This window comes from Eptatretus burgeri, chromosome 20 (assembly GCF_056783735.1).
Source record: "Eptatretus burgeri isolate ZD-2024b chromosome 20, Ebu_testis_v1, whole genome shotgun sequence".
Taxonomy (NCBI): Eukaryota; Metazoa; Chordata; class Myxini; order Myxiniformes; family Myxinidae; genus Eptatretus; species Eptatretus burgeri.
In genome coordinates this window covers 350,542-363,563 of record NC_140980.1, presented here as the reverse complement: position 1 = coordinate 363,563, position 13,022 = coordinate 350,542, and the positions used below count along the sequence as shown (strand labels likewise).

Here is a 13,022-nt window from a genome sequence, read left to right as displayed (position 1 = left end):
TGGAATTTAACCTGAGCAAGTGTAAGATTTTGGGGATGGGAAAGAACAATGAAAATAGAGATTGCAGGATGCAAGGGGTAATTTAGAGTGTGTCACCACAGGAGAAGGATCTGGGGGTGGTAATATATACGGGAGGTAAGCAGGTAGCACAGTACCAGGCAGCTATAGGTAAAGCAAATAGGGTTTTCGGTTGTATTCGTAGGGGGTCATTTATAAATCAAAAGAGATGGTGTTCACATTGTACAGGAATTTAGTGAGGGCCACATCAAGAATATTGTGTGCAGTTTTGGCCACCACAGTTCCGGAAGGACATAGATGCTACAGAGAGGGTTCAGCGCAGGGTTACTAGATTGATTCCGGGCCTAGCTAGACTCAGCCATGAGGAGCGGCTGAAGGAGACAGGGCTTTATGCACGAGATAGGAGGTGGTTACGAGGAGATATGATGGAGATGTTAAACATAATGAAAGGTAAAGATAAAATAAGTGAAGATTAATTATTCAACAGAGTAGAGAGTGATAGGACCAGGGGTCATAGCCTGAGAGTGAAGAAGAGGGGACTTTCACTCAGAGAGTAGTTAATGCACGGAATGGCCTCCCTGGAAAGGTCGTGGCAGCAGAGAAAGTAGAGAAGTTTAAATTAGAATGCGATAGGAACCTGGAAGTTATGGAGATAGAGGGGTATAGGGATGTTGATAAAACTTTTAGGTAGTTTGAGCATTTATGGGTGATTGTGTACGGAGTGCTGTTGGTGGGGGTCTTGTCAAGGGGGGTTGTGTGGTTGATGTGTGTTTTTAACCAAGGCAATGCCCCCTCCCCTGAGGGAAGAAAAGGAAAAAAAATAACAGAAACTAAAAAAAAAAAACCCAACAAAACAAAGCAAAAACCAAAAAAAAAACAAAAGAACAAACAAACAAAAACATTTATTTCATGAATTGAAAACATTTCTTTGCATTTTCTTCCTTGGATTTTGTGTTGATGGGTTGGTGTGGTGTTCGTGCAGGCATGATGGGCTGAATGGCCTCCTCCTGTGTTGGATTTCCTTGTTATTCCTTGTCGTACAACACGCACACAAGATTTTTTTTGAATGTCCCTTCTTTTCTATTGTTTGGAATTTTCCACAAGCCATGGAATGTCCCTTCTTTTCCATTTTCTGGAATTTTCCACAAGCCATAGAATGTCCCTTCTTCTTGATTGTTTGGAATTGTCCACAAGCCATGGAATGTCCCTTCTTTTCCATTGTTTGGAATTTTCTACAAGCCATAGAATGTCCCTTCTTTTCTATTCTTTGGAATTTTCTCCAAGCCATGGAATGTCCCTTCTTTTCTATTGTCTGGAATTTTCCACCAGCCAGGAATGTCCCTTCTATTCTATTGTCTGGAATTTTCCACAAACCATGGAATGTCCCTTCTTTTCTGTTGTCTGGAATTTTCCACAAGCCATGGAATGTCCCTTCTTTTCTATTGCCTGGAATTTTCTACAAGCCATGGAATGTCCCTTCTTTTCTATTGTTGGGAATTTTCTTCAAGCCATAGAATGTCCCTTCTTTTCTATTGTTTGTAATTTTCTCCAAGCCATGGAATGTCCCTTATTTTCTATTGTCTGGAATTTTCCACAAGCCATGGAATGTCCCTTCTTTTATATTGTCAGGAATTTTCCACAAGCCATGGAATGTCCCTTCTTTTCTATTGTCTGGAATTTTCCACAAGCCATGAAATGTCCCTTCTTTTCTATTGTCTGGAATTTTCCACAAGCCATGGAATGTCCCTTCTTTTCTATTGTCTGGAATTTTCTACAAGCCATGGAATGTCCCTTCTTTTCCATTGTTTGGAATTTTCTCCAAGCCATGGAATGTCCCTTCTTTTCTATTGTTTGGAATTTTCTACAAGCCATGGAATGCCCCTTCTTTTCTATTGCCTGGAATTTTCCACAAGCCATGGAATGTTCCTTCTTTTCTCTTGTTTGGAATTTTCCACATGCCATGCAATATCCCTTCTTTTCTGTTGTTTGGAATTTTCTCCAAGCCATGAAATGTCCCTTCTTTTCTATTGTCTGGAATTTTCCACAAGCCATGGAATGTCCCTTCTTTTCAATTGTCTGGAATTTTCTACAAGCCATGGAATGTCCCTTCTTTTCTATTGCCTGGAATTTTCCACAAGCCATGGAATGTCCCTTCTTTTCTCTTGTTTGGAATTTTCCACAAGCCATGCAATGTCCCTTCTTTTCTATTGTCTGGAATTTTCCACAAGCCATGGAATGTCCCTTCTTTTCAATTGTCTGGAATTTTCCACAAGCCATGGAATGTCCCTTCTTTTCAATTGTCTGGCACATGCCACATGAAGGGTCCTTTTCCGTGCCCCTGTTTTTTCCCCCAAGAATAGGTTTCTCTGTATTACATCCGGTATTCCATGTCAGACAGTTTTCCTGTAGAATTAGAGAACCTGAAAAACCGATATTTTTTCCAAAGTCCACTTTTACGGTTTCCCTAATTCTTGCTATAGTATGTCCCTCATTCTGCGGCTGCAGGTAATTGTGAAATATGAACAAGTCTCCTTCGATTCATATTCAAAATTTCACGAACTTTCATCCAACAGTTCATAAGTTTTGAGCCCTTGCGTTCGACTATTTCACCACCGGAGTAAAAAATTGTCCAAGTTTATGGGGTTCACCCCCATGAGCAAAAACTCGCAAAAAAAGCAACAACTATGGCACAAAGGTGGAATTTGTTTGGAAAGCCATTAATGAGATGTTAGCCGATGTGTGTTCCAAGTGTCAGCTCATTTCAATGGATAGCCTTGGAGATGTGAGCGCCAACACATTTCGGGCGGACGGACAGACTGACAGACACCAACGTTGATTTTGAGTTTTCTTTAAACACTCAAGAATGTGTAAATGTACGTTGCTGGAATTTAGAACACATTACTGTGATGTACAAAGGATTTACTTCTGAACCTTGCAGCCATTTTCGTCCAGTGGAAGCCGAGTAACGAATTTTCAGTCCCCATGTTGGAGTTGTTTTCAAAGAAACCGTCCCATGTGAAGGGAGGGATGGTTTGCACCTCCCTTGATGATATTCATACACAGTATGTGATGTCCATATTTCACCTCTTAACTGTTCAGATTCAGGAACCCGTGCACCACTCCAGCTCTTGCTGTGAAGGTCTTGATTGCTATCAAAGTGTGTTGTTGATCTGGAATTTAACAAACTCTCATGTTTTGCTCCAAACTTCACAGCTGTTTGACATGGACCCTTCCAACCATTTTTCTCTGTGGTCTTCAAAAAATACTTACGTGCCTCATTTGGCACCAACAAACACGTAAGCTGCCTTTCATCGCATTCCACATTCCAATGAGCTTTCATCGGTTTTGCATTGACAAAAAGCGAACACTTTACAACACAACTGAGTGTCATGTTCCCAACACCAGGGAGTCCCTTTCTCTTTCAAATCGAGTTCAATTTTCTGGACTGAACATAATATGTTCTTCAGCTGTTGTGTAGTAATCCTTTCTCCTTTTCTCCCGCACTTCTAACAGCTTTGTAGGAAATGACGGAGTTGAGAAAATCCATCCATCGGCCTCCAACCAACATTGTAAGTATCATTGTGACTCCCGTTACTTGAAGACAGTGATCCTTCCTTGTCATACATCCAACCTGTCTCCCAAGTTTCGTCCATATCCGTTCAGAACTTTGTGAGATATTCTGCTCACACACAAACGAACAGGGATTAAAACATGACCCTCGTCCATCTTCGGTGGTGGAGGTAAAAATCCTTGGCAGTGGAACCTCCTCGAGAAGGAAAAATAAAATACCACCCGAGCTCTTGAGGATGTTTTATAACCCCTCTTCCTGGGATTGAGAAAGAATGAGCAGAAGTAGTAGCTTGATGTCGTGGTTCCCATGGTAACGTTTGTTATTCTACTGCCGATGTAGACCTACCTTCAAATTTTTTAGAATCCCAGTTTTAAGGCCCAAAAACATTGTTCATTTAACACATTGACGCGTCACATTGTGATGCATTTGTTTCAAGTCAGGAGAAGTTGTTCAGATTGTTCGAGCAACCTGATCCAGAACTGAAGGCCAGTCGACCAAAAAATCCCACACAGGGAGCAACTCTGGAACCAGGAACACACGAGTAACAAAGTTCACAATACAGAGAACATGGTCTTGTCCAACAATGCGGAAAACTCATTTTCCTTTTCCCAAGTGCCGAAATCTATGACTCACATAAAAGCGCGGCTTCGTGACAAGTGTGCTCTTGATAAGCTGTTCATTAAGAGAACATCAGATTCTTATAAAATGACTCATGGACTTGCCAAGACTCACAAAGACAAGCTAGTAAGTGCATTGCAGCAAAACTAATTTCAGGTCAGGTCAGGTATGGGAGCATGTGCCGGAGCAGTGCGTCGCTGCATCCACTTTCCGTCAGTACTCCAGGGGTCTCCGTCTGGTCATCCCCCAGGCAGATGCCTGGCCCATCCCCATCTCCTTGAGATGCCGATCAACCAACCACGAGGCACGTGGTCGGACCGTTGGCCTCCTGCACTCACGAGGCTCCCGCGCTGAGAGAATTTGGTGAGCAGGATCGGCGTCAGGAAAACGAGCCACGTGTCCATACAGCCTCAGCTGACGCTCACGGACTATGGAGGTAACAAATCTCATTTGAGTCTCTCTCAGAAACCGCTCGTTGAACACAAAGTCCGACCATCGATAGCCAAGGATTCTCCGAAGAGACCTGGAACCAAAGGAATTATGTCTCCCTCTCAGATCCCTGGTCAGCGTCCAAGTGTCACATCCGTAGAGCAAGACAGGAAGCACCAAGGACCTGAAAACTCGGACTTTCGTCCTCCTGCACAGGTACCGGCAGTGCCACACCCTATGATCCAGCCTGATGGAGTACTGCTCTCCCCTCTGGGCTGGTGCTCCTGCCTCCAACCTTTCTCGGCTTCACGCTGTGGAAACCAGGGCATTTAGGATCATTGGCATCTCCTGCGATGAGGCTGAGTCCTTGGGAATCTCACTCTCTCACCGCAGGATGGTCGGTGGTCTTTCTCTCTTCTACCTTCTCCTCTCCGGTCTTGCCCACCCTGCTCTGTCTGCGATATGTCCCCACCATATTTCCACAGGGCATTCAAGGTCTGCCAACAACCCCCTTCTGGTAAAACTATGGAATAAACTGCCAAACTGTCTTCAATCCCACTCTTCCCTCCAGGTATTCAAAACAGCTGTTCACCACCACCTCTTATCATTCCCCATCCAAATCCTCGATCTTTTCCACCCCCGTTAATCCACCCCAAGCGCACCTCCTTCATATTCCCTGCTTTCCTTCCTGAAAGTCCCTGTAGTGTCCATATTGTGTTCCCCATGTTCCCCACCCCATCCCTCTCCCTTCCACAGATCTCCTGTTTGTTCCCCACTGTTTTGTCCTTCCCTTTCCCGCCCCCCTTGTTGTGCGTTGTGTGTTAGCTCTCATAAGAGCCTCGACAATGTATACACATACAAATCTATTGTGCTGTGCAGACAGTAAAGTTCGAGATATTTCATGTCTAAGTTCATGACATCTGATGTATTGTGTCAAGGCATGGGCATGACATCTGTGGGGTGTATTGAAACAGTTAAAGAAGGGAAACACCAACATCTGTGTTGAGAGACAAAATTAAAGGAGACTTGGGGATGTATGGGATGTGGGGAAGAAGGAGGGGTAGGGGAGGATGCACTTGCTGGACAAGATGGATGCAGAAGCAAACTCTCAGGAAGGAAAAAACTGGAAACTTAGAAAAAGGTGGGATCGGGAAGGGGGTTAACGGGGAAGAAGTGGGCTATTTGGAGGGGGTTGATGGGGAAGAGGTGGGCGATTGGTGGGGGTTAATGAGGAAGAGGTGGGCGATTGTTGCGGGGGTTAATGGGGAAGAGGTGGGCGATTGGTGAGGGGTGGGGGGGCAGTGGTTCTTGAGGAGCTAGATGGGAGGGTTTGCCAGATGGTCATTTTGGAGAGGGACAGTGAGAGTGTGAGATTTATCAGGACTGAAAGGCATATTCCAGGTGTTTGACCATTTTTTTCATTCTGTCAAGGTGTGAAGAAATGGAGGAGGCCGTATCGCCGATCTGGAGGAAAAGGGTATCACGACAAAGGTTGGAGTCATGAGCAATTAAATTAACGGATTTTTTTTATCGGGTTTATTCCAACTCGCCATGAACGCTACATGGCCATGGAGGTCACAATTCGGAAATACCACAAACAGGTTTTTCATTAACAAGGGAGATTTATTACAAGAAACAATGGGGTTGGGAAGGAGAAGATCACATTGTGTCAAATCAAATGAATTATAAATAAATACTCAACATGCCTTTGGAACCTCCACGGAACATTTTAACAATGCTTGACTCATTCACACGATGGGGGTTTGTGGTGGGGGATGGGGGTGGGGGAGAGCGGAGATGGACAGAGAGTCGACAAGACAAGTAAACTCCATTGACAAGTTGACTTGGTGAGATCGTCAAAAATCGAATGTTCATTCGGAATCACGGCCTCAATGGGTGATGATGGTAATGATCGTTACAGGGTATCTCTGATTTAAAAGGACTCTCAGACATCATGTTGGCCACGCTGCTGGGCCACTGAGCTACTACAGCCAACACCAAAATTCAGAATTTTTAAATTTATTTAAATTTTTCAACATATCAGTGCTGGCCATCGTCAAAAACTTGAACAAGCAAGAAATTAGGGAATGCTAAGATATAAAGAGTTAGGTTGGTGGTTGTCAATGGTCAAGTGTTAAGTTTTTCTCATTCAGATGAAACTAAAGCTCAAGTGATTAAAAAAATATATTATTCCATGCAATCGTTGATAGCAATCTCAGTTAAATTTTGATTCATCTTCTGCAGCCCTTCAAACGATTATTGCAGACCAGCATGATGAAAGCAATGAGTTTGTTCATCGGCAAGTGGAACAACAAAAGGTAATACGTTCACCTTGACGTTCACCTGCACATTATCTTATGCGTTTTCATTTTCAAGGCACACAAACACTTTACCTACTGACGGGTTTTAACCTACACATGTGGGGATCCCTTTATATCAACTTTTCTGGATGGTGACTTGGTTCATCCTCAGAACACAAAGTAAGTACAGCATGAACACGAGATTTTTTTGATTCTCCCTTTTTTTATATTGTCTGGAATTTTCCACAAGCCGTGGAATGTCCCTTCTTTTATATTGTCTGGAATTTTCCACAAGCCATGGAATGTCCCTTCTTTTGTATTGTCTGGCATTTTCCACTAGCCATGGAATGTCCCTTCTTTAATATTGTCTGGAATTTTCCACAAGCCATGGAATGTCCCTTCTTTTACATTGTCTGGCATTTTCCACAAGCCATGGAATGTCCCGTCTTTTATATTGTCTGGCATTTTCCACAAGCCATGGAATGTCCCTTCTTTTATATTGTCTGGAATTTTCCACAAGCCATGGAATGTCCCTTCTTTTATATTGTCTGGCATTTTCCACAAGCCATGGAATGTCCTTTATTTTATATCTATTGTCTGGCATTTTCCACAAGCCATGGAATGTCCCGTCTTTAATATTGTCTGGCATTTTCCACAAGCCATGGAATTTTCCTTCTTTTATATTGTCTGGAATTTTCCACAAGCCATGGAATGTCCCTTCTTTTATATCTATTGTCTGGCATTTTCCACAAGCCATGGAATGTCCCTTCTTTTATATCTATTGTCTGGAATTTTCCACAAGCCATGGAATGTCACTTCTTTTCCATTGTTTGGCACGTGGCACATGCCATATCAAGGGTCCTTTTCCATGCACCTGTCTTTTTCCCCAAGAATGGAAGGTTTCTCTGAATTACATCCGGTATTCCATGTTACAGACAGTTTTCCTGTAGAATTAGAGAAACTGAAAAACCAATATTTTTTCCAAAGTCCACTTTTACGGTTTCCCTAATTCTTGCTATGCCCCTCATTATGCGGCTGCAGGTAATTGTGAAATCTGAACAAGTCTCCCTCGATTCATATTCAAAATTTCATGAACTTTCATCCAACAGTTCATAAGTTATGAGCCCTCGCGTTCGACTATTTCACAACTGGAGTCGAAATTTTTCTGTCCAAGTTTATGGGGTTCACCCCCATGAGCAAAAATTAGCAAAAAAGCAACAATTATGGCGCTTAGGTGGAATTTGTTTGGAAAGACATTAATGAGACGTATTGGCTGATGTGTGTTCCAAGTTTCAGCTCGTTTCAATGGATAGCCTTTGAGATGTGAGCGCCAACATATTTCGGGCGGACGGACAGACTGACAGACACCAACGTTGATTTTGAGAGTTTTCTTAAAACACTCAAGAATGTGGACATGTACTTTACTGAAATTTGAAACATATTACTGTGACGTACAAAGGATTTACTTTTGAAACTTGCAGCCATTTTCGTCCAGTGGAAGCCGAGTAACGAATTTCCAGTCCCTGTGTTAAAGGTTCCATGTAAAGGGAGGGATGGTTTGCACCTCCTTGATAATATTCAAACTCAGTATGTGATGTCCATATTTCACCTCGAAACTGTTCATATTCAGGAACCCGTGCACCACTCCAGCTGTTGCTGTGAAGGTCTTGAGTGCTGTCAAGGTGTATTGTTGATCTGGAATTTAACAAACTCTAATATTTTGCCCCAGACGACACAGGTGTTTCCCATGGAGCCTGCCATCAATGATTCAATGTGGAACGCAATGAATACCCCTTTCTTGGCTCGTTGGGTACCATCGCCGACGTGAGCTGCCTTTCATCACATTCTACATTTCAATTTGTTTTGAGTTTTTTTTAAATATCGACAAAAAGCAAATCCTTATGAATACAACTGAGTCAATAAATTACCAACACGGGTTGTTTCCTTCTGTTCTGTCCTTCCTTCTCTCATTTCTTTCTTTCACTTTCTCATATTTTCTTATCAATGACCGATCGGAACATGTTACCCGTAAGAGGTTCCGTTGATACAGGAGATCCTTGATTAGCTGGATTCCAGATAGCTCGAATTCGCAGGAAGTGGACAGAGTCTTGAAAAGTAGTTTCATCGTCTGGTGCAGAAGAACACACTCCAGCGTGGAACACTGCGGTGGTTTGAGTGTAAGAATACCCTCGAACACGGACAAGAACGGTGCTCTACAGTCATCCTGTCCGCCCTACAACTCCACGACATCGTTGTTACCTCGATGTGTTTAGTGTGCTTTATCTGTGTAACCTGACAAAAGAAGCACTTTGGCTACCTGTTGCTAAATTCTGAAGAAACTCAGGTAACAGGTGAGCTCCTGATGCATCACAGCAGACACGATAGCAGAGAGGGGTACAATAGATAGATCGAAGTTGGACGGGATACAACATCATGGCAGACAGGTTATAGATGTTCCACGGCGAAGCTGATGGCCTTGCATGTGCTTTGCAGGTTCACGGGCACAACTGAAAGAGGAAGAGAAAAATGTTCAAACACGAGTCGTACATTATGATTAACGCATGAGGAGCGATGTGTAGTTCAGGATAGGTTTGTGAAAAACAATGAAAATCAGATTTCTGACGTCATCACACACAAATCCTTTGCCTGTCAACCCGGATTTTCCTCACTGGGTGAACCGCAATCTTCCACGTGAGATGTGTGATTTTGGGTTGTGTGTTTATTATTTATTTCAGTGTTTCCAGTGAGCCGGAAAACCCTCGTATTGGGAACAGGCCGATCTCCATCGTCCGGCGAAGTGATGTTTTGTAACTTTTATGGTGGATTATCTTCACGTTTTCCTTGTTTACAGGAACAAGGCAAAGCTTTATGACAGCACGACTCGTCTGCTTGAACTCGTGACGGCCATCACGCTTGACAAGAATTCGAAACAACCAGCTTTTTTGCCAAGGTTATTTTCTCTCTTGTTTTTTATTTTTTGTGCGAGTACACCCGCTCCCATTAGGGAGCAGCAGGAAGGGTCAAGTTGTTGTCCTCTGTGGGGTATATAGATTACAGTAGATCTCGGCTCGGGTCCGTTAGACTGTGGGGTTTGCGATAAGCAAGAAGGTCGGATTTCTCTCCGTTTCAGTTTTGTATTAAACAGCAGTAACGACTGTTTGAAAATACCTGTTTGTGGTTTATATTTTTTACTTCCGGTCAGCTTGCCCCATGAAACGCCACGATAAGCTATTCATACACATTAACATGGCGCTTCTCCAAGGAGGGAAACCCCTTGTATTGGGGAGAGGGGCTATTGTTATTAGTATTAACTAGTGCGGGCCCGTAGGTGCGTGCCAGTATGTGCAGCTTCGTTCCTTCGCTCTCGTAAACGACGACTGGATTGGGGAATTGTTTCAATAAGATCGGACCAATCGTATCATAAATGGCCATAACTTGGGAAACACCTGGGAAACGTACTCAGATCCCCAGCGTCAATTGTGACGTCATATCAAACGAAGAAGAAGAATTGTGACGCCCCCTCTCTCTCACCCCCCTCTCTCAGCCTCCTCTCTCCCCCCTCCTCTCTCGCCTCTCCTCTCTCCCCCCTCCTCTCTCGCCTCTCCTCTCTTGCCCCCTCCTCTCTCCCCCTCTCTTGAATTGTGACGCCCCCTCTCTCTCACCCCCCTCTCTCGCCCCCCTCTCTCCCCCCTCTTCTCTCACCCCTCTCGCTATAATTGTATTCACAAATGTCTACCAAGCACAACAATTAATTCAAACCTTGGGAAAACAGCTTTCAAACCCTTGAGAAACAGCTCTTTCCCTTGGGAAAATTCAAACCTTGGGATTAATTAACAATTTGAACAATTAATTCAAACCTTGGGAAAAAAATAGCTTTCAAACCTTGGGAAACAGCTGAAGTGGATGAAGAACGATATCAAACCTTGAAAAGGCACATACTCAGGTCCCCAGCATCGATTGTGACGTCATACCAAACGAAGAAGAAGAATTGTGACGTCAATCGTGCAAAAAACCCCATTAATTGTGATGTCATTCGTGACATCATAGCACCGTGTCTTGTCATTGGTTGACAGATAAATGGCAGTAACTTGGGAACCGCTTGTCCGATTAATATGAAACCTTGAAAAGGCACATACTCAGGTCCCCAGCGTCGATTGTGACGTCATACCAAACGAAGAAGAAGAATTGTGACGTCAATCGTGCAAAAAAATATATAATTAAATAAACATTAATTGTGACGTCCTTCGTGACGTCATAGCACTGTGTCCTGTCATTGGTTGACAGATAAATGGCCATAACTTGGGAATCGCTCGTCCGATTAATATCAAACCTTGAAAAGGCACATCCGCGCGGCCCCGGCAATATTCCTGGCAAGTTTCAATCAGATCAGACTGGCGGTCGTCGAGAAATGGCGGTCGCATACAGACACACACACACACACACACACACACACACACACACACACACACACACACACACACACACACACACAGATTGCTATTAGTATTAATATTGTTTTGTGATAACATTAATACATTCCATTACCATCAGGGTTGTTAGTACCTCTTCGGACACAGAAGCGAGAAGTAGGGTGAAGCATTTGGTTCACGTCCGTCCGTCCGTCAATCTGATCAGTTTATGATTGAGGAACAACTGATTCAAATCGAACTTTATATTTTGAACACAAATCAGAACATGAAGAGAAAGATAATTTTGCTGTTTAAGCTCATCTTTGGCAGACAGGCAGATAGAGTAAAAAAAATGTAATCACTCCTCTCCGCGCACGTGCGATCGGGACGGATTCAGAGCCAGTGAAACAAAATTGAAAATCATTCCAAACATGAAACTTACTGTACTTAAGGACGTCATAAAGGACACAAACACCAGGCACGAAGAACTAATGTTACATGTTGGAATAATAAATGAAACGAGATGGTATTCATGGAACACTTACCCCGTGCAGTCTTGAGAAGGACTTGGTGCGAGCCAACCCTTCTAGCAGGAAATCTGTAATTTAAAAAATTAAATTAAAATCAAATGGAAGACCAAATAAAATAGGAAGTGTGTTGGAGTCATCAGAAGGAACCCGAACAAGCAGAAAGCAAAGATGAAGTCATCAGGGGCAACCTGGATAGGACTCGGGTTTCAACCGCTACTCCTCCACCTTCAAACCCATCCAGGCCCAGCCAAGTGGGCCTTATTACAAAAAAAAAAATCAAAAAGAACGCAGATTCCCCCCAAAATTAAATAATTCTGCCTGCCAGACGATGCGTCCGATCAGGTTGAGATTTAAAACATATTCCTCATCACTACGAGATCATAATTTTGAAGTTCCACATCGATCGGTGCAGCGGTTCAAGAGAGAATTAAAAAAAAATATTTTCCTTAAATCCAATATGGCTGCCAAACCACGTGACGTCTCAATTATTCATGGACACCCTGGTATCCCCAAAGGCTTGGGGAACATGCGTGTGAAGTTTCCCCTCTATCTGTCCAGCCGTTCTGGAGAAGATTTTTAAAAGGTTTTCGGGTCAATCCAACAAGATTTTTTCAGGGTTTAAATTTTTTTCTGTTGCCCAATTTCTCCCGAGATGTGATGTAATTTATCCATTGATTTCCCCAACCAATAAAGCCGGCACTTGGCTTGGAATGTGACGCTTCATGTGACTTGATGTAATGGGACGGATGGAGCTCATTTGTTGGATGAAACTCATGTTCTTTGGTTATGATGTTGTAACTTCTGTCTTTTTGTGTCCTTTTCTCTTGTGCAGTTCTACCTTTTATGGAAAGAATTACCAGGCAAAGGGAATGCATCCATCTGAGTCATCACAAGATCGTGGGGATTCACACGCCTTTCTTGTATACAATGAAAGTGTTCCAGCTCGTAGTCGTCACGGAAATTTCGACAAGTCCTAGTTTTAGCATTTTAGAGAGCGTGATGTTCACAATGCAGTATTTTGAATTCCCATTTTCTACAGATATTAATGAAACAAATCCATTTTTGCTAAAGTCTATTTTGTGTCCATGTTAATAAAATATTGCGTTGAAACACGAACCACGTGATTGAATAAAAATCCCAGTTTTCA

At 43.1% G+C, this 13,022-nt stretch overlaps 1 protein-coding gene across 7 annotated transcripts in view; it reads left to right on the top strand.

Annotated features, from left to right (window-relative positions):
* The window catches only part of LOC147008228 (uncharacterized), a 50,649-nt gene that overhangs the window by 37,615 nt on the left and 12 nt on the right, over positions 1–13,022 (top strand). For all 7 annotated transcript variants that reach the window (XM_085865293.1, XM_085865287.1, XM_085865292.1 and 4 more), the window contains 7 exons: positions 3,232–3,314; positions 3,532–3,587; positions 6,068–6,127; positions 6,881–6,954; positions 8,666–8,760; positions 9,788–9,886; positions 12,708–13,022. The exon at positions 12,708–13,022 is cut by the window's right edge and continues 12 nt beyond it. In XM_085865293.1, the coding sequence (XP_085721419.1) occupies positions 3,232–3,314; positions 3,532–3,587; positions 6,068–6,127; positions 6,881–6,954; positions 8,666–8,760; positions 9,788–9,886; positions 12,708–12,852 (612 nt within the window). In that variant the 3' untranslated portion in view covers positions 12,853–13,022. The remainder of the gene's footprint in view (positions 1–3,231; positions 3,315–3,531; positions 3,588–6,067; positions 6,128–6,880; positions 6,955–8,665; positions 8,761–9,787; positions 9,887–12,707) is intronic.